The sequence below is a fragment of the Bos taurus genome, chromosome 21 (genome assembly GCF_002263795.3).
Source record: "Bos taurus isolate L1 Dominette 01449 registration number 42190680 breed Hereford chromosome 21, ARS-UCD2.0, whole genome shotgun sequence".
NCBI lineage: Eukaryota > Metazoa > Chordata > Mammalia > Artiodactyla > Bovidae > Bos > Bos taurus.
In genome coordinates this window covers 69,644,330-69,667,184 of record NC_037348.1, presented here as the reverse complement: position 1 = coordinate 69,667,184, position 22,855 = coordinate 69,644,330, and the positions used below count along the sequence as shown (strand labels likewise).

The 22,855-nt window shown below is 54.8% G+C and overlaps 1 protein-coding gene across 8 annotated transcripts in view; it reads right to left on the bottom strand.

The window, feature by feature from the left end:
• The window catches only part of PACS2 (phosphofurin acidic cluster sorting protein 2), a 63,902-nt gene that overhangs the window by 18,341 nt on the left and 22,706 nt on the right, over positions 1–22,855 (bottom strand). For 5 of the 8 annotated variants that reach the window (XM_024982228.2, XM_024982232.2, XM_059879413.1 and 2 more), the window contains exons 2-8: positions 9,509–9,596; positions 6,735–6,824; positions 5,325–5,450; positions 4,201–4,363; positions 3,636–3,709; positions 3,203–3,283; positions 2,083–2,142 (exon numbers count right to left, since the gene is read on the bottom strand). In XM_024982228.2, coding sequence (XP_024837996.1) covers positions 2,083–2,142; positions 3,203–3,283; positions 3,636–3,709; positions 4,201–4,363; positions 5,325–5,450; positions 6,735–6,824; positions 9,509–9,596 — 682 coding nt within the window. The remainder of the gene's footprint in view (positions 1–2,082; positions 2,143–3,202; positions 3,284–3,635; positions 3,710–4,200; positions 4,364–5,324; positions 5,451–6,734; positions 6,825–9,508; positions 9,597–22,855) is intronic. The other 3 variants (XM_024982230.2, XM_024982233.2, XM_024982229.2) reach the window with 2 other exon arrangements.

The following is a 22,855-nucleotide window of genomic DNA, read 5'->3' as shown; positions in this document are numbered from 1 at the left end:
GTGCCCAGTTTTTAAAGCGGGCGGTTTTTTCACTGTGCTGTTCTGAGTTGTAAGTGTTCTTTCTATGCTCTGGATTACAGGTCTCTTATCAGATACGTGATTTGCACAGTATTTTACCCTGTGAGCTGCTGCTTCCTTTTCTTGCTGGTACTGTTTGGAGCACAGACCCTACATTTTGATGGAGTCCACCTTCTTGTTTTTTGTTTGCGCGTGCTTTTGGTGTCATATCTGAAAAGCCACTGCCTGATCTGAGCTCACAAATACTCCTGTTTTCTTCTAAGAGGTCTACAGTTTGGGCCCACACACTTAGGGCTCTGAGTCGCCTGGGGTTGGTGTTTGTGTGCACTGTGAGGAGGCGCCTCTTCTGTGCCCAGGCATCCCACTGCTCCAGCACTACCTGCTGAAAAGGCTATTTTCCCCCACTGAACGGTCTGCCTGGAAATCAACTGATCATTAATAGAACGACTTAACCTCACTTCACTGATCTGCTGAGGATGGTAGCTTTTGCTAAGTTCTGAAGACAGACAGCGTGAGTCCTCCACGTCTGCTCCTCCTCAACGACTGTCTTCTTGATTCTGGGTCCCTTGCATTTACGTCTAAGTTCCAGCACTCGGTGGTTGGTTTCTGCAGAAGGGTAGCTGGAGGTCTGCCAGGAATCGCGTGAACCTGGAGGCCAGTGTGGGGAGGACCTCGGCTCACGTGAGGAGCTGCCGCAAGGGGACGGCGCCACCCTGCGTGCAGACACACGGCTGCCGCTTCCGGGCATCACGCATGCCGTCGGGAGGGCGACAGGCAGGAAGGCCAGGGGCCTCCACACGGGCAAACAGGCTGCGAGGGTCAGACGTTTTTGCTCTCTCTTAAGCGGCAGGAGGCAGCAGATTACAAGCGTCAGACTTTTTTCCCTTCTCTGTACAAATTTAAAAGCTTCTTTTAAAATTCTGTGTCGCCATGACGACACCTGCTTCCACCTGAACTTTTCTCATGCCTTGAGCTAACCAATGCATTCTTCTTATGGAAACGTTTTTCTTAAGCTGTGTTAATGAACGATGTATTTACTCTAGGTTCTGTCTTCAAGTCGGTTCCACCAAAGATTCAGAACAGACTTGACAAGCCAGTATGTTTTACCCACGCAGGTGTTCTCTTAAGCTGTGTTATCCAGACCATGTATCTGCTTGGAAACCTGCCTTTCTTCAAGATTCACGTCAATCATTTTACGGCCCGGGATAACTCACTTTGTGTCAATGTTATCTGAAAATGCATGTTGTGGGTGAGAGACCTGGTGCCAGTCTCTGAGTATTGAGACATTTCCTTTCTCTAATTAACAGCCTCCTGATTGGCATGTAACTTATTCCTAAAGATTAGTAGGGGGGCCCTCTTTCTACCCTCTTCTGATGTCTATGTCAGAAGCTGTCTCTCTCTCTTTTATACTTTAATAAATCTTTATCACACAAAAGCTGTGAACGATCAAGCCTCGTCACTGGCCCCGCATTGAATTCCTGTCCTCAGGAGGCCAAGAATCCCAGCATCGTTCACGGCTCAGCAGCAACCTCTCACTGCTGGGACCCACGTGGTGACAAGGCCTTGGGGCTCAGACACTTACATGCCACATGCCCTGGGTGGGTCCAGAGCCTGGGGACGAACTGTCCTCTGATCACATTTAAAGAAAAACCAGGCATTTTTCTTCTGGTTATCAAAGTTCTACAAACTCATCATTTGGAGATTAGAAAAAAGCGAAAAGAAGAAATTTTAAAGCACACGGTTGATAGCCAGGGAGGCCGTGTGGGGTGACGGGGCACATGGAAACTGTACTGTTTTTCTGTGAACCTAAAACTACCCTAAAAAATAAAGCCTGTGGTCATCCCCCCCAAATACAACACCCCGCTTTCCTCCAAGTCTGTCCAGCGATCGTTCAGGAAGCACCATGGGCACTGCCCGGGCCTCTGCCCACCCCCGAGCGGCCCTGGGGGTGGCCCCACCGTGCACACTCCCGGATGAAGACATCACCGTCTGGAGACCCGCCCAGAGCTGGCCTCTGGGCCCTCTTCCCACCAGGGCCCTGGCTGCGGGGGGCCGCCCCCTCACCTCGTCGGAGACTTTAAACCTCCGCAGCAGGGCCACCACTTTCTGCTTGAAGTTTTGCTGCTGCAAGAGAAGCGGGGCGCGGTCAGAGCACGCGGGGCTGCTCCCCAGCGACGGCGGGCAGGGGCGGCTCAGACAGCAGAGACCCGTGACCTCCAGCCGCCCGCACTTCAGCAGCGGCAGGCGTTTTCAAAGCATGAAACCACACTTGTGCTCAGACCTGGAAACGGGCCCACCGACAGGCTGGTGGTCTGGACCAAACACGGGGATGGAGAGGGATCTACGGCTCTTTCAGAAGCCTCCATGCGTGAGGCCCCACCCTGCCTCCGTGGACCGCGGTGGTGGCCAGGGTGCGAGGGCCCATCTACTCCCAGTACAGCCGTGGCCACAGGGCTCAGCTCTGGGCACCGACCCTATAGGAGGAGCCCCAGCTCCATCGACAAAAGCCGGGTGTCGGGCCCTGGGCCCGAGGCTCACACAGATGCTGTCCCAGCAGTTCCAGACGCACTGTGGTCCAGACAGCTGGTTCACTCAGTGTTCGGGAACCAGCCCGTGGCCGCCCAGCCTGGCCAGGTGGCAGGCTCTGGGGCAGGGGTCAGCACTGGGGCTTCCTGGGCCGCCCTCCATGCTGGCCTGGCCTGGGGCCACAGCCTGGCCTGAGAGCGCGGGCACCAGGGGTGGACACTCTGGGACGGGCCTCCGCTCCGCCAGAACCTCCCTGCTGGAGGAAGGGCCTCCAGCCCTTCCGAGCCCCCGACCGCCTGCCTAGAGCCAAGACAGGGGCCGGCCTCACACTGGGCGTGTCCGGGCCAAGCAGCAGGCTTGCTAGGGGACTGGCCTCTGCTCAGGGACTGGCCTCGCCCACTGCCTCTGGGCCTGTGGCCCGCAGCCTGGGGTTGGCACGCTGATGCCCTCCTCCCAAGGCGAGGCCATGGCGTGGAGCCGCGCCCACCTTCACGCTGTTTGCGGGGAAGAGGCTGGACCTCAGGAGAAGCCACAGAGCCGGGCTTCCGGGGCAGCATGCGATCGGACCGGCCGCCCCACACCCTGCCCGCCCCCTCGGCCCCCACCCCAGGCCCCCGCCCCCCACTTCCCCAGGTTAGTAAAACCAGTCTCCACCGACCCTGGTCATGGACGGCGTTCTTACTATCGATCGCCGCTGCTTCTTGGGCTTCCCCACATCAAAGTCATCCTCATCCAAATCCTGCAAAGACAGGCCGCTCCTGAGCCCTACACGGGGCCCAGGGACCCCCCACGTGGACTTCGGGTGTCAGAGCGCCTGCTGGCAGCACCCAAGCCTCAGGACACCGTGCTGGCGGCTCTGGGGGTCCTGGCATCCCCTCAGGGGCCCCACGTGGCTCCAGTGACCCCGGCCCCCTACTGCCCCCGGTACCTCCTCAGCCCCCTACCTGCCCCCCCATTACCACTCGGCCCCATCCGCCCCTGTCCCCCCCGTTACCCTCTCAGCCCCCTACCTGCCCCCTGGGACTCCCCCATTACCCCCGCGGCCCCCTACCTGCCCCTGCCCCCACCCCGTTACCCCCGCGGCCCCCTACCTGCCCCTGCACGGCGTCGTCACTGGCCTCCTGCTCAGAGGAGAAGCTCTCATACTCCTCCTCCGAGTAGTTCTCTGCGGAATGAGCACACAGAAGGGAGGGCACCCTGACATTCCGACCCCCAGAGGGCAGGGAGCCGCGAGGACACGGCCCCCACAGCCGGCACGGCAGGTGGACAGCCCCCACGTGCCCCCTCGGTGGTCTTCCTGCCCCTCACAGGGTTCACCCCCACGTGCCCCCCCGCCATGGTCTGGCCCTTCCTGACCACCACAGGGTCCTGGATCTTCCGCTGCACCGGTCCCTGCCTGTCCACCCCCGCCTCAGGGGAGACAGTGACCCCAGCTGTGATAGAAGACGGCCCAGTATGGTGCCAGACCCGAGAAGGAACCACAGCTTCCCGAGACTCGCTCAGTGGCTAGGTCCCAGTGTGGGGGCGGGGCTGGGACGCCCACCGCCCAAGGGCCGCCTGCAGACCCTCGCATCACCTCCCCAGCTCCCCACGCCTGCAGGCTCATAGCCGGGAGGTGGCGTCCATGGCAGAGAGGCGGCCCAAGGTGGCACTCACCGGTGGACTTGGCCTTGGGGCCGGCCTGCATGGCGCTGTCCTCGTGGTCGATGGGCTGGCTGGACAGCGAGAAGATCCAGATCTCAGCCACCTTGACCGCGGCCTCCTTGATGTTGCTGCAGAGGCTCAGCACCTGCCCGCCCTCCGCCGGCTGTTGCAGCACCTGCGGGGGCGCGGCTCTGGAGACCCTGCTGGCCCACGCCGGGGGCACACGCGGGGCTCCGCCAGGCCTTCCTCTCGGCAGCGACCAGAGGGGCCGTGGTCAGCCAGGCAAGCATGGGGGCAGGGGGCGCACAGGGCAGGAGGACGAGAGGGCACGGAGCCAGTGGCCGGGCCACGAGGGAGCTGTCACATCAAGTGGGGCAGTCGGTGCCAGGCCCAGTCCCCGAGCGCCGAAGGCCCCCCAGCGCCGAAGGCCGTCGAGGAGAAGCGGCGTGGCAGCAGGCAGCGTGTGAAGCCCCAGGGCCAGCCCAGATGGGGCCCGAGCCTCAGGACTCAATGCCAGGGACCAGGCCCCGGGGGGCCAAGGAGGACAGGCCCCTGTGTGAGCCGGAGCTCTGGTGCCACAGAGCAGATACCCCCTGGGTTTGGCCCAACAGGACGGGGAAGCCCTGGGGCCGCTCTGATCACGAGAGAATCAAGCAGACCTCTCTCTGGGCAGCAGAGCCCCCCACCCCCGCCTGGCACCGGCCTATGCCCCCCACCAGGACCCCAGGTGCCCAAGCAGTTCACTGGACGGGCCTTGTCAGGACAAGCCAGCGAATGAATGCCTCCACATTTTAGAAGCTGTTTTTGCGGTCATTTGATCAAATCCAGCCTAATGCTGGAGTTTTAGGGACCAGATTATTTTTTAATTTGGGGGACTCAGCTGGGGCGGCCAGCTCTTTCGTCAAGGAAGAAAATGAGGCTTTTGAGAAAAGCAGCGCCTCCTATCACCGTCACCAAAGAAGCCATGTTAACAAAGGGGGCTGTCAACGCCCCTGGCCCACCACCCACCCGGGCAGCCTCCTTCCCGCTGGGCAGGAGGCTCAGGGGGGCAGTGAGGGCGGGGTGCCTGCAGGGACGCGCCCCCACCTGCCCTGCCCACCAGGAGGCACAGGAGGCCATCTGGCCACCGCCCTCACCTCAGCCATGTTGATGGAGCCAGCCGCCAGCGTCTTGTAGCCCAGGATGGTTCGGTTCTTGTACCTCTTTCTTCGCTGCAGCATGATCTGAAGCTTGTTGCCTTCTCTTTTCAGGAAGTGGGGGTACTGCGGGGGAGGGGGGCTACGGTGACACAGACGGCCACGCCCCTCGACACCCACAGATCACGCACCTGAGCCCGGGGGCTCCCGGCCCGCTGGTCATCGCAGGCCGTGGTCACAAGAACGGCCACTGGTGGCAGACATGTGCCACATGGTCAGGCTCTCAGGAGGGGCCCATGCATCTGGGGTAACTGCTCAGCGGGACACCTGCCTGGCGGTCCAGGGCGCCGTGCCCACCCAGCACTCCGGGCCCAGGCGGCCACGCCCGCTCCCAGGACCGGGGCGCTTGTGCACACTGGTGCGTGCGTGTGCACAGGGCAGACGTGCACGTTTCCTCAAGGGTCCCAACTAACAGCCTACTGTAAAAGCCGGGGGGCCACGGGCTGCGCTCCGCCGGGGCAGAGGTGGAGGGGACACAGCCGCGTCCACGCCCGGGGAGCCACAGGCCCGAAGACAGCGGACTGCACGCTTTGGAAGTTACACTCGACAGGCCTGATTCCTGCGGCATTCCCTGGCGGTCGGGACTCTGGCTCTCACTGCCGAGGGCCTGTGTCAGTCCCTGGTTGGGGAGCTGAGATCCCAGAAGCCACTTGACATGGCCAAATAAATAAATAAAATAAGAATAGAACCTGACTCTCCTCACCACCACCCCCACGAAGAAAAGTCAACACAAAACCCAGAAGGCGCCATGGGGCTCGGGCAGTAGCCGGGCTGGCAGGGCTCTCGCAGACTGGCTGCAGCACAGCCCCATCTTACGGCTCACAGCGACAGGGGTTTCTGGGATTTGGAGCCACTGATGCTAATGCAGCAGGTGTGCTCAGCCAGAACTGCACCGGCTGAATGGAAACAACTCGGGTCTTAATTATGCAAAGAGAAGTGGGGGGAGGAGGAGCCTGGGGAATGCTGGCCTGCCCAGCACCCGCCCCCCTGGGAGACCCCTGTTTCACACAGGGTTGGGGGGTCCCGGTCTAAAGCCCACCAGCAGCGCAGCCCGGAACACCCGAGGGGTTTGAACTTACAGCGCGGGCTGTCCACGGCCCCACCCCCTCTCCGCCTCCTTTTGTCTGAGATGTCGAGTTGCTTTCTGCCCCTCCCCAACCCGCATCTCTTCTAAACACGGATGAGATGACCGAACCTGAGCACCTGAATTTTGGCCTCACCACCCTCTCTTCATCTTGGGAATGTGAGGAAAGACTCGACCTAACACCCCAAGCACGTTTCTAACCCTGGAGAGCCCGCCTCGTGGGAGAGGGGCGGTCAGTGCCGGCACAGGGCGAGGGCGCGGCCCACCTGCAGAGAGAAGGTCAGCGCCAGGTCGGTCTCCACTTGTCCGCTAGGGGGCAGCACGATCTCGTGGGACCGCAGGATCCGCTTGGAGCCCTGGCACAGAACAAGGAAGCCGGACTCAGAAGAGGGCACGTTGCAGCGAAACGGCAAAGGCCAGAGTCAGTTCATTTCAAAGTGTCAGCGGAAGAGCTGCCGACGGGGAGGGGGCGGGAGGCCTGAGCATGTGACTCCCAAAGGCACCACCGGGGGTTTATCCCCAGCCTTAAAACAGCCCGCATCCTGTCCTGGAGAAGACTCTGGAGAGTCCCTTGGACATCAAGGAGATCAAACCAGTCAATCTTAAAGGAAATCAACCCTGAATATTCATTGAAGGACTGATGCTGAAGCTCCAATACTTTGGCCACCTGATGCAAAGAACTGACTCATTAGAAAAGACCCTGGTGCTGGGAAAGACTGAAGGCAGGACGAGAAGCGGACGCCAGAGGATGAGATGGTTGGATGGCATCACTGACTTGATGGATTTGAGTTTGAGCAAGCTCTGGGAGAGAGTGAGGGACAGGGAAGCCTGGCGTGCTGCAGCCCATCGGGTCACAAAGAGTTGGACACGACTGAGCAACTGGACAACCTCCTCTACAGGTTTGTCCCAGAGCCTGAGGAGACGAGACTGAGATGGGTCACGGCCAAGCTCCCTGCACTCGCGGGATGAACATGAAGGTGGATGAGCAGATGTGCGAGAGGCCACGTGTCCCCAGGAAGGCAGAACCATGATGGGTGTCCTCCCCCGACTCCCACAGCAGAATGGGTGAGGTGGTCAATGACTGAAGCCCAGCAGCACATCCGCAGGACGGGGAGGGCAGCACCCCCCGGAACCAGACCCGGGGACCCAGGGATGGAGGCAGAGACAGACCCGGTGGGTAGCACACTAGGGAGCCTGCAGGCTGGCCGGGAAGGTGAGAGTGAAAGTCACTCAGTCATGTCCTACTCCTTGCGAGCCCACAGACCCTACAGTCCATGGAATTCTCCAGGCCAGAACACTGGTGTGGGTAGCCTTTCCCTTCTTCAGGGGATCTTCCCGACCGAGGGATCGAACCCAGGTCTCCTGCATTGTAGGCGGATTTCTTTACTGGCTGAGCCATCAGGGAGGCCCCTGACAGGAAAAGCTATTCACTAAATGGCCATAATAACGTGGACAGATGGTCCGCAGAGAACACCCAGTCCCGACCTCAAACCTTGGCCCAGATGAAGTTCCAAATGGATTAAAGATGTTCACCATAGGATCATCTTAAAAACAGCTGTCCCAATGCAGACAGCCTCGGGAGCTTGCTCCACTGAGTGCAGGAAGCAGACACAGCGGGACTAGCTCAGCCCCGCGTCCGGGGAGCACCGCGAGGACACAGGCTCACAGGGCTGGGCGGGCGAGCAGAGGTCACCCCGTGGCTGACATCGGCTCCCCAGCGTGCAACCGGGACAAGGGGTGCAGAGACGGGTGAGGGCGGGAGCAGGTGCTGGCCCCGGAGAAGATGCTGACAGAGCCGCAGCGGGAGGGCACCGTGCCAGGCTCACAGGGAGGACACCCCCGTGGCCTGGCACTCCCCACCCCTGGCCTCGCCCCTGTGCCCATCACAGCCATGCCCCCAAGCTCCCTGTACTCCTGAGCCCGTCTGGGTCAGGCCCTCAACTGACAGGCCTGTGCCAGGTGAAGAGGAGTCCCAGCAAGGACGCGGGCAGGGGCAGCAGTGACCACAGTGGTCAGCCGGTGGGGCAGCTCATGTGCCCTGAGGGCCTGGGGGTGGCAGACGAGCCGGGAGCAGACTGAAAGGCAGGCGACCCAGCGGGATGGGAGGCCCGAGGATAAGCCAGGGAGGACGCCGCGTGGGGTCAGGCCGGCAATGCGGGCGCCGAGGTGAGCTGGCAGGACGGGCGAGGCGGCTGCGAGGGGGCCTGGGCCTGCCAGGGGCCAAGTGTTCCGTAGGGACAGGGTCCAGGCGGGACCACGGGGAGGGCAGCTGGAGGGACGGGGCCCCAGCGGGGGGGGGGGGGTTGGCTGTGTCAGAGGTCAATGGCGCGGGTATCGGGGGCCAGGAAGGGTCCATCCCCTTGCTCTGACCCAGAGAGGTTCCCGGGCCAGGGGGCCCCGAGCAGACCGGGCCACCCGTGGGCTGGCGGGGCCGGTTCCTGCGTGGGCATTGCCCCCTGAGCTGGGAGTGCCACTGCCCCTCAGGCCAGGAGCCTTTCCTTGGATGCCAGGCTCTCCTCCCCAGGCCCTGGGCTCCACACTGACCTCCAGTCTGGAGGGCGGCCTGGCCCCGAGCCCCCGAGGTGCTCCCGGTGGTCCCGTCGGGAGGCCCTGCAGACCCTCAAGGTCAGAGTGCTCAGGTCGGCTGCAAACACGGGCACCAGCAGCCCGGGGTCGGGGGGTGAGGCCGGACTCCACCCTGAGGGGCTAACCCTCCGAGGTCCTCAGAGGACAGGCCACACCGGGTATGTGCCCCTTTCAAGGAGCTGCCCGTGGGCACCCATGAGCCACGCTGGGGCAGGAGGGGCCGTGGTGGTGGGCCCAGCACAGCCCCCGCCGCAGGGTCTGCAAAGGGCCGAGAGCCGCCCTGAGAGTGGACGCGGGACCCGGCCCCCTCAGAGGGCCAGGGGCCCCACGGGGCTAACAGGACCCCTCCTCCAGGGCGGCCAGGTGGGGGTCTGCACAGGGGAGGGCCCCGTCTGGTCCCCAGGCAGCAAGCACACCCGCAGTGCCCCGGGGCGGCGCCAGAGGGAACCCTCACCTGCATCTTGACGGCAATCACCACGGAGATGAGCTCCTTCTCCAGCTCCTTGAAGACCACCAGCTTCTTCAAGGTCAGGCTGCACAACCTGCCAGAGCACAGGCAGGCTCAGCGGCGGCCGCGCGCGGACGCCCCGCGGGCCCCCACACTCTGGTCCCACCCCGCGGGCCCCCAGCACCCCGGTCACTCGAGGAGAGCGGCGGCCGTGCATGCGGACGCCCCTGCGCCCACCCCGCGGGCCCCCACACCCTGGTCATTCATGGAGACGGGCCTCGCGCCTCCCGGGGCTCTGCCCAGGCCCCGCCAGGCCGCGGAGGCTGTTGGACCAAGCCCCCCCCTGCAGAGGGTCCACAGACGGGCAGGGCAGAGAGCCGGCAAAGACACAGACCGGGGAGCCCCCAGGGATGCACTCCCAGCTGCAGGATTCCGGGGACCCTGCTCTCAGGGTTCACCTGGGCCCCGCCCTCTCCTCTGTAGGGTCCCGCCCGCCCCAGCTGTCTGCACGGAGATGCATCCGCCCTCCACCCGGTGCACAGGCGCCAAGGGGCAGACACGAGGCCTCCCCCGGCAGCAAATTCTCCAACTGCGCGCCCCAGCATGGAGACACAGCGCGCCCCACAGTCCCTGCCGCTCCGCAGTGAGGTGGGGACCCCAGCAGGACCCCGCACGTGGCAGGGCCCCCCTCGCAGCCCCCAGCCCAGCCCCTCCACCCACGGGGGCTGCTCTGACTGGGCAGGGCCAGGGAAAAAGCTAGAGAAGGAGACTCACGAAAGGAGTTAATGTTCACCACAACAGACCACATCCTGGGCAATGAAGCAACGCTCCACACACACGTTAAAGAACCAGAATCACATACTCTATGTTCTCTGACAAGAATGGAGTTAGCTAGAAATCAGCTATGGGAAGACGACTGGAACCCATCAGCTACTTGGGAAACGACCACACACTGCTAAATCACCAGCAGGACACAAAGGAGGCTGGAAGGACATTGGACACATTTTGTGTGGATGAAAGGCACAAACACAGTGTCAGGGACTGTGGGACGCGGCTAACGCGGTGCCGAGAGGAGAGCTCACAGCGTTCAGTGCTTACAGGAGGAAAGAAAGACACTCTCCAGGGCACGATCCAAGCTTCACCTTACAACACTAGGAAAAGAGCAAATTAGCCCAAAGTGAGAAGGCAGGAAATGAGGAGAATAAAAGCAGAACAACGAAACTGAAAACAAAGACACAATTAGAAAAAGATAAACCCACATCTGGGTCTTTGGAAAGAGCAATAGACTTGATTAAAAACTCTAGGAACACAAAAGAAATAAAAGTGAAGTCGCTCAGTTGTGTCCGACTCTTTGTGGCCCCTTGGACGGCAGCCCACCAGGCTCCTCAGTCCATGGAATTCTCCAGGCAAGAACACTGGAGTGGGCTGCCATTTCCTTCTCCAGGGGATCTTCCCGACCCAGGGATCGAACCCGGGTCTCCTGCATTGCAGGCAAGGAGAGATAAGAAAACCTTCCTCCGTGATCAATGCAAAGAAACAGAGGAAAACAACAGAATGGCAAAGACTAGAGGTCTCCAAGAAAATTAGAGATACCAGGGGACTATTTCATGCAAAGATGGGCTTGATAAAGGACAGAAATGGTACGGACCTAATAGAAGCAGAAGATATCAAGAAGAGATGGCAAGAATACACAGAAGAACTGTACAAAAAAGAGCTTCATGACCCAGATAACCACAATGGTGTGATCACTCACCTAGAGCCAGATATCCTGGAATGCGAAGTCAAGTGGGCCTTAGGAAGTATCACCACAAACAAAGCTACTGGAGGTGATGGGATTCCAGTTTACCTATTTCAAACCCTAAAAGATGATGTTGTGAAAGTGCTGCACTCAATATGCCAGAAAATTTTAAAAACTCAGCAGTGGCCACAGCACTGGAAAAGGTCAGTTTTCATTCCAATCCCAAAGAAAAGCAATACTAAAGAATGCTCAAACTACCGCACAATTGCACTCATCTCACACACTAGCAAAGTAATGCTCAAAAATCCTCCACGCCAGGCTTCAACAGTACATGAACCGTGAACTTCCAGATGTTTAAGCTGGATTTAGAAAAGACAGAGGAACCAGAGATCAAACTGCCAACATCTGCTGGATCATAGAAAAGCAAGAGAGTTCCATAAAAACATCTACTTCTGCTTTATTGACTAACACCAAAGCCTTTGACTGTGTGGATCACAACAAACTCTGGAAAATTCTTCAAGAGATGGGAATACGAGACAACCTGACCTGCCTCCTGAGAAATCTGTATGCAGGTCAAGAAGCAACAGTTAGACGTGGACATGAAACACTAGACTGGTTCCAAATCGGGAAAGGAGTACATCAAGGCTGTATATTGTCACCCTGCTTATTTAACTTATATGCAGAGTACATCATAAGAAACGCTCGGCTAGATGAATCACAAGCTGGAATCAAGACTGCGGGGAGAAATTTCAATAACCTCAGATATGCAGATGACACCACCCTAATGGCAGAAAGCGAAGAACTAATGAGCCTCTTGATGAAAGTGAAAGAGGAGAGTGAAAAAGTGGCTTAAATCTCAACATTCAGAAAACTAAGATCATAGCATCTGGTCCCATCATTTCATGGCAAATAGACAGGGAAATAGTGGAAACAGTCACAGACTTTATTTTTGGGCTCCAAAATCACTGCAGATGGTAACTGCAGCTATGAAATTAAAAGATGCTGTCTCCTTGGAAGAAAAGCTATGACCAATCTAGACAGCATATTAAAAAGCAGAGACATTATTTTGCCAACAAAGGTCCGTCCAGTCAAAACTATGGTTTTTCCAATAGTCGTTTATGGATGTTAGAGTTAGACTATAAAGAAAGCTGAGCACCGAAGAATTGATGCTTTTGAACTGTGGTGTTGGAGAAGACTCTTGAGAGTCCCTTGGACTGCAAGAAAGTCCAACCAGTCCATTCTAAAGGAGATCAGTCCTGGGTGTTCTTTGGAAGGACTGATGCTAAAGCTGAAAACTCCAATACTTTGGCCACCTCATGTGAAGAACTGACTCATTGGAAAAAACCCTGATGCTGGGAAAGATTGAAGGCAGGAGGAGAAGGGGACGACAGAGGATGAGATGGTTGGATGGCATCACCGACTCGATGGACATGAGTTTGAGCAAGCTCTGGGAGTTGGTGATGGACAGGGAGGCCTGGCGTGCTGCAGTCCATGGCGTCGCAAAGAGTCGGACATGACTGAGCTGAATCTGTGAAGCAGGAATAGATGAGAACCCCTTCCACGTGATAAAGAGCATGTCCAAAGGCCTCCAGCAAACATCATGCTGGACGGTGAGAGACGGCATATTCTCCCCTAAGGCTGGGAGCAGACGGCATATTCTCCCCTAAGGCTGGGAGCGAGGCCAAGCGCGTCCTCGCAGCACTGCCACTCCACACAGCACCGAAGGCCTGCCCAGGGCGAGGGAGGCGAGGCGGAGGGTAGGGTCGTTGTGTAGAATGTCCCAAGGAATGTGGGACAATGTGGCAACAAGGTCCAGGAACTACTGAGGTTACCAACATGGAAAGCAGCGCAGTTCCATATACGAGCAACGAGCAACGAGCAACGGAGTCAGTGTGTAAAAAACCTTGCATTTACAAAAAAAGAAATACCTAAATCTAATACAGTAAACGCTGGGTCTGCATGTTAGGCACTCCCAACAGCTGTCAGGGCTCCTGCCGGGCTCACGGACACGACTGCTGTCAGGGCCCCTGCCGGGCTCAGGACATTCGTTCTCCCCAAACGAGACCGCAGATGTGGCCCCAGGTGCAGTTCCAGTGAAGTCCCCGTGAGGCTTTTTTATAATTACTAGTTAAGTAACTTTTCAATGTATATGGAAAGGTGAAGGAACTAAAACGATCGAAATAATTTTGAAAAAGGAAAGCAGAAACAAACAAATGGGGCCTGATTAAACTTAAAAGCTTTTGCAGAGGAAACCACCGACGAAACAAGCGACAACCTGTGGAGTGGCAGAAAATACTTACAAACGATGCAACCAAGAGGGCTTAACTTCCAAAATACACAAACAGCTCAGACACCTCAGCACTGAGCAAACCACCAATCCGATTAAAAATGAGCAGAAGACCTCAACAGACATTTCTCCAAAGACATCCAGACGGACGACAGCCGTGAGGAGACTCAGCGGCCCCGACCGTCAGGGAAACGCGAGTCTAAGCCTGGAGGAGGCGCCGCCTCCCACCGTCTGAAAGGCCACCGTCAGAACGTCTACATCAGACACGCTGAAGAGCACGTGGAGAAAGGGAGCCTGCCTGCACTGGAGGCGGGAAGGAAAGCCGCTGAAGTTAGCAAGGAAAATGGAACGGAGGTTCCTCAAAAACCAAAAACAGAGCTATCGTGTGAGCATGGAACCCACTCCCGGGCACGTACTGGCTGGAGACAAAACTACTAACTTGAAACGATACATGTATCCCAGTTTTCACAGCAGCATTCTTGACAACTGCCAAGGCATGAAAGCAATGAAGGAGGCCATCAGCAGACGCGTGGATAAAGAGGGCCTGGCGCGCGCGCGCGCGCGTGTGTGTGTGTGTGTGTGTGTGTGTGTGTTCGTGTGTGCGCGCGCGCGCGCGTAAAGCGCAACATTACCAGGCCATAAAAAGGAATGAAATTCTGCCACTTACAACTCTGGGGGACCTAGAAATAAGTCGGACAGAGAAAAACAAAATACTCCAGGTATCACGTATATGTGAAATCTAAAAAATAACATAAATGAATGTACAGAGCAGAACAGAAACACATTCAGCTAGAACACACCAGTGGTTACCAGTGGGGCAGCGGCAGGGGGAGGGCTGAGACAGGAGGGCACTCGGAGGCACAAACCGGCAGGCATAAAGGAGACAAGTGAGAAGGATGCGCTGTACAGGGCGGGGCAGAGCCAGCACCTTACAGCAACTTTAAACGGAGTTTAATCTGTGACACTATTGAATCGCTATGCTGAAACTAATATGATAATGTAAGTCAACTGCACTTCAGTAGAAAACACAGTGACTTTGAAAAAGAAAAACAGCGTAGTCGGGCACGTCTCACCCCGACACGGAGACTTGCTCTAAACCGACAGCTTAACACAGCATGCTGGTGGCCAAGGGCGGGCGCGTGGAGCGGCAGAGCAAGCCCAGTGAACGGACGGCGTCAGCACGCAGACCTCTGCTCTGCGAAAAGCCCTCTCAAGGGCACAAGAAGACAAGATAAGAGTCGGAGAAAATACCTGCAAATCACATTTTCGACAAAGGGTTTTATCTGGAATGTGTGAAGAATGCTCAAATCTCAGTAATGTGAAAATAGTCCAGTGAAAATGGGCAAAACATTTTAACAGACTCTTCACCAAAAAAGCCATGTGGCTAATAAACAAGCACATTAGAACATGCTCTACCTTATTAGCTGTTGCTGTTTACTCGCTAAGTTGTGTCTGACTCTTCTGCAACCCCATGGACTAGAGCCCTCCAGCCTCCTCTGCTGTGGAATTCTCCACGCAAGAGTACTTGGCTTGTAAAGAATGGAGTGGGTTGCCATTTCCTTCTCCAGGGGATCTTCCCAACCCAGGAGTTGAACTCACGTCTCCTGCGTGGCAAGTGGATTCTTTACCCCTGGCCACCCGGGAAGTCCCTATTAGTTATCAGGGAGATGCAAATTAAAGCCAGAGTGAGACGCCACACACCCGTTACAGCAGGGAAACAAGATCCAAAGGCCCGCTGCTGGGGAGTGGGTGGAGAGGCGGGGCCGTGACCCTGCAGGTGGAGGGCCTGGGGCCATCGACCCCCAACCCCACTGCTGGGAATCCACCCACGGACTCAGACATGAACATCCACAGCAGCTGAGTTCACCATCACCCCAGACTGGAAACCGAGACATCCCTCAAAGCCACTGGGCCATCCACACCGGGGAGTGCCCCTGGGGAACCGGAGCCCAGGCACCGCCAAGGGCACTCGAGTTCAGGGAAACACACACACGCACGGTGTGGGAGGGAAGCCAGAGGCGGCAGCGCGCAGAGGGCCCGCCCTGCATCTGCCCACGTGTGTGCCTTCACGGGGGGCAGGCGGAGGGTGCAGGGCAAAGAGCAGCAGGGGCGTCGCGAGGCTCAGCTGGGCTGTCCTGACCTGCCTGAGACGGTGACGGGAGTCAGAGTTTGGACAGAAGAGGAGGCAGGGGTTGAATTATCCTGCAGGTATGCTCCTTAAAGTACCTTTTCAAGAGTTAGAAAAACCCAGACCTAAAGCATGTAGCGTGCAGTTGCAAACCAAGCACCTTATTCGGATCCTGCTTTCAATAAATTAATCATTAAAAAGGAGGGAGGAGGGTTCAGGATGGGGAACACATGTATACCTGTGGTGGATTCATTTTGATATTTGGCAAAACTAATACAATTATGTAAAGTTTAAAAATAAAATAATAAAAAAAAACTCAACATTCAGAAAACTAAAAAAATAAAAAATAAAACAAAACACTTCCTAGCCCTTATCTGGGGGTGGGGGCCTCAGGGTCTCAATCTCGTTTCAGGGCTTTCTAGAAGCCGACATCCCTCATGCCATGTGTGGCTGGGGAGGGGTGAATCCCGTGTTCAGAGACCGCAGAGTGGAGGTCACCCTCCAGAAAGCAGAGCCGGGCACCCACAAGGCCGTCTGCCCCTCACAGAAAGGGCTCACGGGGCTCAAGCACGGTGGCCTGCAGGGAGCCCGTCTCAACCCAGGATGGACTCACTTCCTGTGAGGCTCCCAGGTGCCTGTGACACCTGCAGCCACTTGGGATTGTGTGTGTGCACATGTGTGTTCCAAGGCACCTCCAAGCTGATGGGATCCGTGCAAACAGCATTAAAAGGATCAAAGGGTGACCTGCACGGAGACAGAGCCAGACCAACAGAACAAACGCTGCTTGTGTTTCATCCGAGGTTGGCTTTGAGAGACGGGCCTGAGGGCTGGATTACAGGCAGCCCAGGACGAGATTTATTGCATAAGGCTTGGCCCTCAAGGAAATCATGAACACACACACTGCGAAATCCCCACAAACAGTGACTCACCACGACCTAGGACCGCTATTCCGTAAAGCACTCTGCATTGTAAACGGCAGGTTCACAAGGACCCTAAAGGCAGCCCAGCGGGTCTCGCCCTCCCTGTAGACAGCAGTCCCCAGGCTTTTTGGCACGAGGCACCGGTTTCCTGGAAGACCATTTTTTTTCACGGACTAGAGTTGGGGGTGGTTTCAGCCTGATTCAAGAGCTTTGTATTTATCACGCACTCTCTATTATAACATCAACTCCATTGCGCATCACCAGGCATGAGATCCCGGAGGCTGGGACTCCTGCTGCAAAACGTGAAAACCTGCTCCTTCCACGTGAGGGGGGCCTTGCTCACAGCCAGAGTTCCCTCTGCTCTGCCTGTGTGTGCACAGCCAAGCTCCACACCTGACCCAGGGAAGCAAGGGTCTGGTCTGTCTTCTAAATCAGAGAAAAGCTAGAGTGAAGCCACAAAACCCACACCGACAAAGACGAAGCAGCGCTCTCCACGGTAGCTGCAGACGTCCTTAGAGGAGCACTGACGAGGCGCCCGTCACCACGGAAATCCAGTGTGCTCTCCCTGCCCACCCACCGCCTGGAGGAAGGCTCTCCTTCCAGGAGGCTGCCAGCTGCCCCTTGATAACAGACCCCGCCCCCATGCCAGCTGGGTGCGGACCTCCTGGCCAGCGACCTTGTCCTGCCCCGGGCGGGTGGGCCAGGCCCTGGAGCCGCAGGGATCTCTTTCCGGGTGGCAGGCCCCTTGCTCGCTGTCTCCCACTAGGTGCAGGACCCAGGCAACCACACGCCAAGGACGCAGAGGGGCAGCCAGCCCTGGACCAGCCGTCAGCCTGGGAAATAGATGGGGACGTCTCTCCGTCAGAGATGTCAGCTGTGCCCTGACTGGCAGGTCCCAGTCTCACGCCATCTGCACAGACGAGGCGACCCCCATTCACATTTCTCAAGTCACACTGACTGCCCTGAGTGTGCCCTTGCATCTTGACCTCCCTCCTCAACTCTCAAGAGCCGTGCTCACATGACTCGTGTGCACCTCCCACGCCTGCTGTGGACTTGCTCACTGTAGGGGCACACGGTGTCTTGACCCCCCAAGCCCGTGATGGCCGTTCGGGCTGCTGCAGTGAGCAGACACTACCCGCCCTGGCCATGCCTTCACCTGCCACACGGCACCTTCAGCCTGCAAAGGGCTGCCGGGTCCACTCCGGGCACTCGGAACCTGGGGGGCTGCTGCCAGCTTCTTACTGCGCCTCATTTATTCCAGGCGCAATCATGGGCCTGCGTGCATCACGCCTGTCATCTCCCAGGAGGAGGCCATCATTCGAGTGGGTTTCTCAGATCAGATCCGATCAGTCGCTCAGTCATGTCCGACTCTTTGCCACCCCATGAATTGCAGCACGCCAGGCCTCCCTGTCCATCACCAACTCCCGGAGTTCACTGAGACTCACGTCCGTCGAGTCAGCGATGCCATCCAGCCATCTCATCCTCTGTCGTCCCCTTCTCCTCCTGCCCCCAATCCCTCCCAGCATCAGAGTCTTTTCTAATGAGTCAACTCTTTGCATGAGGTGGCCAAAGGACTGGAGTTTCAGCTTTAGCATCATTCCTTCCAAAGAAATCCCAGGGCTGATCTCCTTGCAGTCCAAGAGACTCTCAAGAGTCTTCTCCAACACCACACTTCAAAAGCATCAATTCTTCGGCACTCAGCCTTCTTCACAGTCCAACTCTCACATTCATACATGACCACAGGAAAAACCATAGCCTTGACTAGCCGGACCTTTGTTGGCAAAGTAACGTCTCTGCTTTTGAATATGCTATCTAGGTTGGTCATAACTTTCCTTCCAAGGAGTAAGCGTCTTTTAATTTCATGGCTGCAGTCACCATCTGTAGTGATTTTGGAGCCCAGAAAAATAAAGTCTGACACTGTTTCCACTGTTCCCCATCTATTTCCCATGAAGCGGTGGGACCAGATGCCATGATCTTCGTTTTCTGAATGTTGAGCTTTAAGCCAACTTTTTCAGTCTCCGCTTTCACTTTCATCAAGAGGCTTTTAGTTCCTCTTCACTTTCTGCCATAAGGGTGGTGTCATCTGCATATCTGAGGTTACTGATATTTCTCCCGGCAATCTTGATTCAGGTTGTGCTTCTTCCAGTCCAGCGTTTCTCATGATGTACTCTGCATAGAAGTTAAATAAGCAGGGTGACAATATACAGCCTTGACGAACTCCTTTTCCTATTTGGAACCAGTCTGTTGTTCCATGTCCAGTTCTAACTGATGCTTCCTGACCTGCATACAGATTTCTCAAGAAGCAGATCACGTGTTCTGGTATTCCCATCTCTTTCAGAATTTTCCACAGTTTATTGTGATCCACACAGTCAAAGGCTTTGGCATAGTCAATAAAGCTGAAATAGATGTTTTTCTGGAACTCTCTTGCTTTTTCCATGATCCAGCAGATGTTGGCAATTTGATCTCTGGTTCCTCTGCCTTTTCTAAAACCAGCTTGAACATCAGAAAGTTCACGGTTCACATATTGCTGAAGCCTGGCTTGGAGAATTTTGAGCATTACTTTACTAGCGTGTGAGATGAGTGCAATTGTGCGGTAGTTTGAGCATTCTTTGGCATTGCCTTTCTTTGGGATTGGAATGAAAACTGACCTTTTCCAGTCCTGTGGCCACTGCTGAGTTTTCCAAATTTGCTGGCATATTGAGTGCAGCACTTTCACAGCATCAGCTTTCAGGATTTGAAATAGCTCAACTGGAATTCTATCACCTCCACTAGCTTTGTTCGTAGTGATGCTTTCTAAGGCCCACTTGACTTCACATTCCAGGATGTGTGGTCTAGGTCAGTGATCACACCATCGTGATTATCTGGGTCGTGAAGCTCTTTTTTGTACAGTTCTTCTGTGTATTCTTGCCATCTCTTCTTAATATCTTCTGCTTCTGTTAGGTCCATACCATTTCTGTCCTTTATCAAGCTCATCTTTGCATGAAATGTTCCTTTGGTATCTGATTTTCTTGAAGAGATCCCTAGTCTTTCCCATTCTGTTGTTTCCCTCTATTTCTTTGCATTGATTGCTGAAGAAGGCTTTCTTATCTCTTCTTGCTATTCTTTGGAACTCTGCATTCAGTTATTTATATCTTTCTGTTTCTCCTTTGATTTTCACGTCTCTTCTTTTCACAGCTATTTGTAAGGCCTCCCCAAACAGCCATTTTGCTTTTTTGCATTTCTTTTCCATGGGGATGGTCTTGATCCCTGTCTCCTGTACAATGTCAAGAACCTCATTCCATCATTCATCAGGCACTCTATCTATCAGATCTAGGCCCTTAAATCTATTTCTTACTTCCACTGTATAATCATAAGGGATTTGATTTAGGTCATACCTGAATGGTCTAGTGGTTTTCCCCACTTTCTTCAATTTAAGTCTGAATTTGGCAATAAGGAGTTCATGGTCTGAGCCACAGTCAGCTCCTGGTCTTGTTTTTGCTGACAGTATAGAGCTTCTCCATCTTTGGCTGCAAAGAATATAATCAGTCTGATTTTGGTGTTGACCATCTGGTGATGTCCATGTGTAGAGTCTTCTCTTGTGTTGTTGGAAGAGGATGTTTGTTATGACCAGTGCATTTTCTTGGCAAAATTCTATTAGTCTTTGCCCTGCTTCATTCTGTATTCCAAGGCCAAATTTGCCTGTTACTCCAGGTGTTTCTTGACTTCCTACTTTTGCATTCCAGTCCCCTATAATGAAAAGGACATCTTTTTTGGGTGTTAGTTCTAAAAGGTCTTGTAGGTCTTCATAGAACCGTTCAACTTCAGCTTCTTCAGCGTTACTGGTTGGGGCATAGACTTGGATTACTGTGATATTGAACAGTTTGCCTTGGAAACGAACAGAGATCATTCTGTCATTTTTGAGATTGCATCCAAGTACTGCATTTCGGACTCTTTTGTTGACCATGATGGCCACTCCATTTCTTCTGAGGGATTCCTGCCTGCAGTAGTAGATATAAAGGTCGTCTGAGTTAAATTCACCCATTCCAGTCCATTTCAGTTTGCTGATTCCTAGAATGTCAACATTCACTCTTGCCATCTCTCGTTTGACCACTTCCAATTTGCCTTGATTCATGGACCTGACCTTCCAGGTTCCTATGCAATATTGCTCTTTACAGCATCGGACCTTGCTTCTATCACCAGTCACATCCACAGCTGGGTATTCTTTTTGCTTTGGCTCCATCCCTTCATTCTTTCTGGAGTTATTTCTCCACTGATCTCCAGTAGCATATTGGACACCTACTGACCTGAGGAGTTCCTCTTTCAGTATCCTATCATTTTGCCTTTTCTTACTGTTCATGGGGTTCTCAAGGCGAGAATACTGGAGTGGTTTGCCATTCCCTTCTCCAGTGGACCACATTCTGTCAGATCTCCCCACCATGACCCGCCCGTCTTGGGTTGCCCCAGGGGCATGGCTTAGTTTCATTGAGTTAGACAAGGCTGTGGTCCTAGTGTGATTAGATTGACTAGTTTTCTGTGAGTATGGTTTCAGTGTGTTTGCCCTCTGATGCCCTCTTGCAACACCTACCGTCTTACTTGGGTTTCTCTTACCTTGGGCATGGGGTATCTCTTCATGGCTGCTCCAGCAAAGCGCAGCCATTGCTCCTTACCTTGGACGAGGGGTATCTCCTCACCGCCACCCTTCCTGCCTTCAACGTGGGATAGCTTCTCTAGGCCCTCCTGTGCCCACACAGCCACGGCTCCTTGGATGTGGGGTTTGTCCTCCCAGCCACCACCCCTGGCCTCGGGCTTGGGGCGTGGGGTATCTCCTCCTGGCCGCCGCCCCTGACCTCGGACGCGGGGTTTCTAGGAAGTGTTTATTTACATGTCTTATGATTTATGGTTCTTGGATATCATATTCTTCAATTTCACACCGTTCCTCCCAAAGTTTTGTTTTTTTTTTACTCTTTTCACTGAGGTCATTAATCTACATGGAGCTGTTCTGTGTATGGTGTGAGGTAGGGACCTGACTTTATTATTTTCTCTATGGATGCCCACCTATCCCCCAACCAGTTCTGCAAGAGCAAACTCCTTCCTTACAGATTAAAGGCTGTCTCTGAAGATGCGTGTGTTTCTGTGTCTTCCTGTGTCCCAGGGGTCAATCTGTCTATATTTCTGCCAACTGCCTATTGTTTTAATGAGCACAGCTTACTTAAACATCTGCTAAGCAAAACACTTCCTAAACACAAACACATCTCCTTTGTCTTTAAAATTGTTTGTCTGCTTCATATAAACTTCATAACTTGCCAAGTTCAATTCCATTGTGGAATTTTATAAAACTGAATTACATTTAGGGGGAACTGGTAACATCAGGTCATCACAGAGCCTTGGTGCCTCCTTACTCAGGTGCTTTGTGTCCTTGAGTAAGTGGGCAGCCCTTTCTCTGGTGAAAGTCATGCCCTTTGTCCAACTTATCCATGGATAAGCTACCAGCTGCTTTTATGCTGTTTTTCTTCGTTTCAAATGTTTGTAAATTTTACCAGGTCTTGCAAGAATTAAGTCAGACCTCATATAAAGTGTTCCAGAGACTGAAAAGATGTTTTCTAAACCGTGACACTGCCCATTTTACAAGGGGAAGAGAACCATGGAAGCCCCCAGGGGAAGCGAAGTGCATGTCTCAGCACTGCTGGTCCTGCGTGGCATCTTCTGTCAGCCGGCCTTCCGGAACTGTCACTGGTTCAGACATCTTCTACAGGCTCTTACATTGTCCATTAGAACGACGATGCCATCGCAAATGGCAATGTTGTTTCTTTCGACCCAATCTGATCTACTTTTCACGTCCTGTTGCACTGTCCATCTGATCTGCTTTTCACGTCCTGTTGCATTGTCCATCTGATCTGCTTTTCACGTCCTGTTGCATTGTCCATCTGATCTGCTTTTCACGTCCTGTTGCATTGTCCAGCTCCTCAAGGATAACAGTCACCTTTCTTCTTGGTTTTAGAGATAATATTTCTAGTGTTTAAGGATGGTAAGTGTACAGCAGTGAAGTCATTATCTTTCTGCAATGATGGAAATGTTCTATGACTGCACTGTTTAATGCGGTAGTCAGTAATTACCACTTGAAATACGCTGGCCAAGTACAGAATTGAATTATACACCTTAATGTGGGTGCATGGATTAATCAACAGCCAAATGTAAGTGAATATATTAAAATTCGTGCAGGTCTGCAGATTTTTAGTAGGTAACCTACAAGTGTTAGCCACTCAGTCGTGTCTGACTCTCTGTGACCCCATGGACTGTAGCC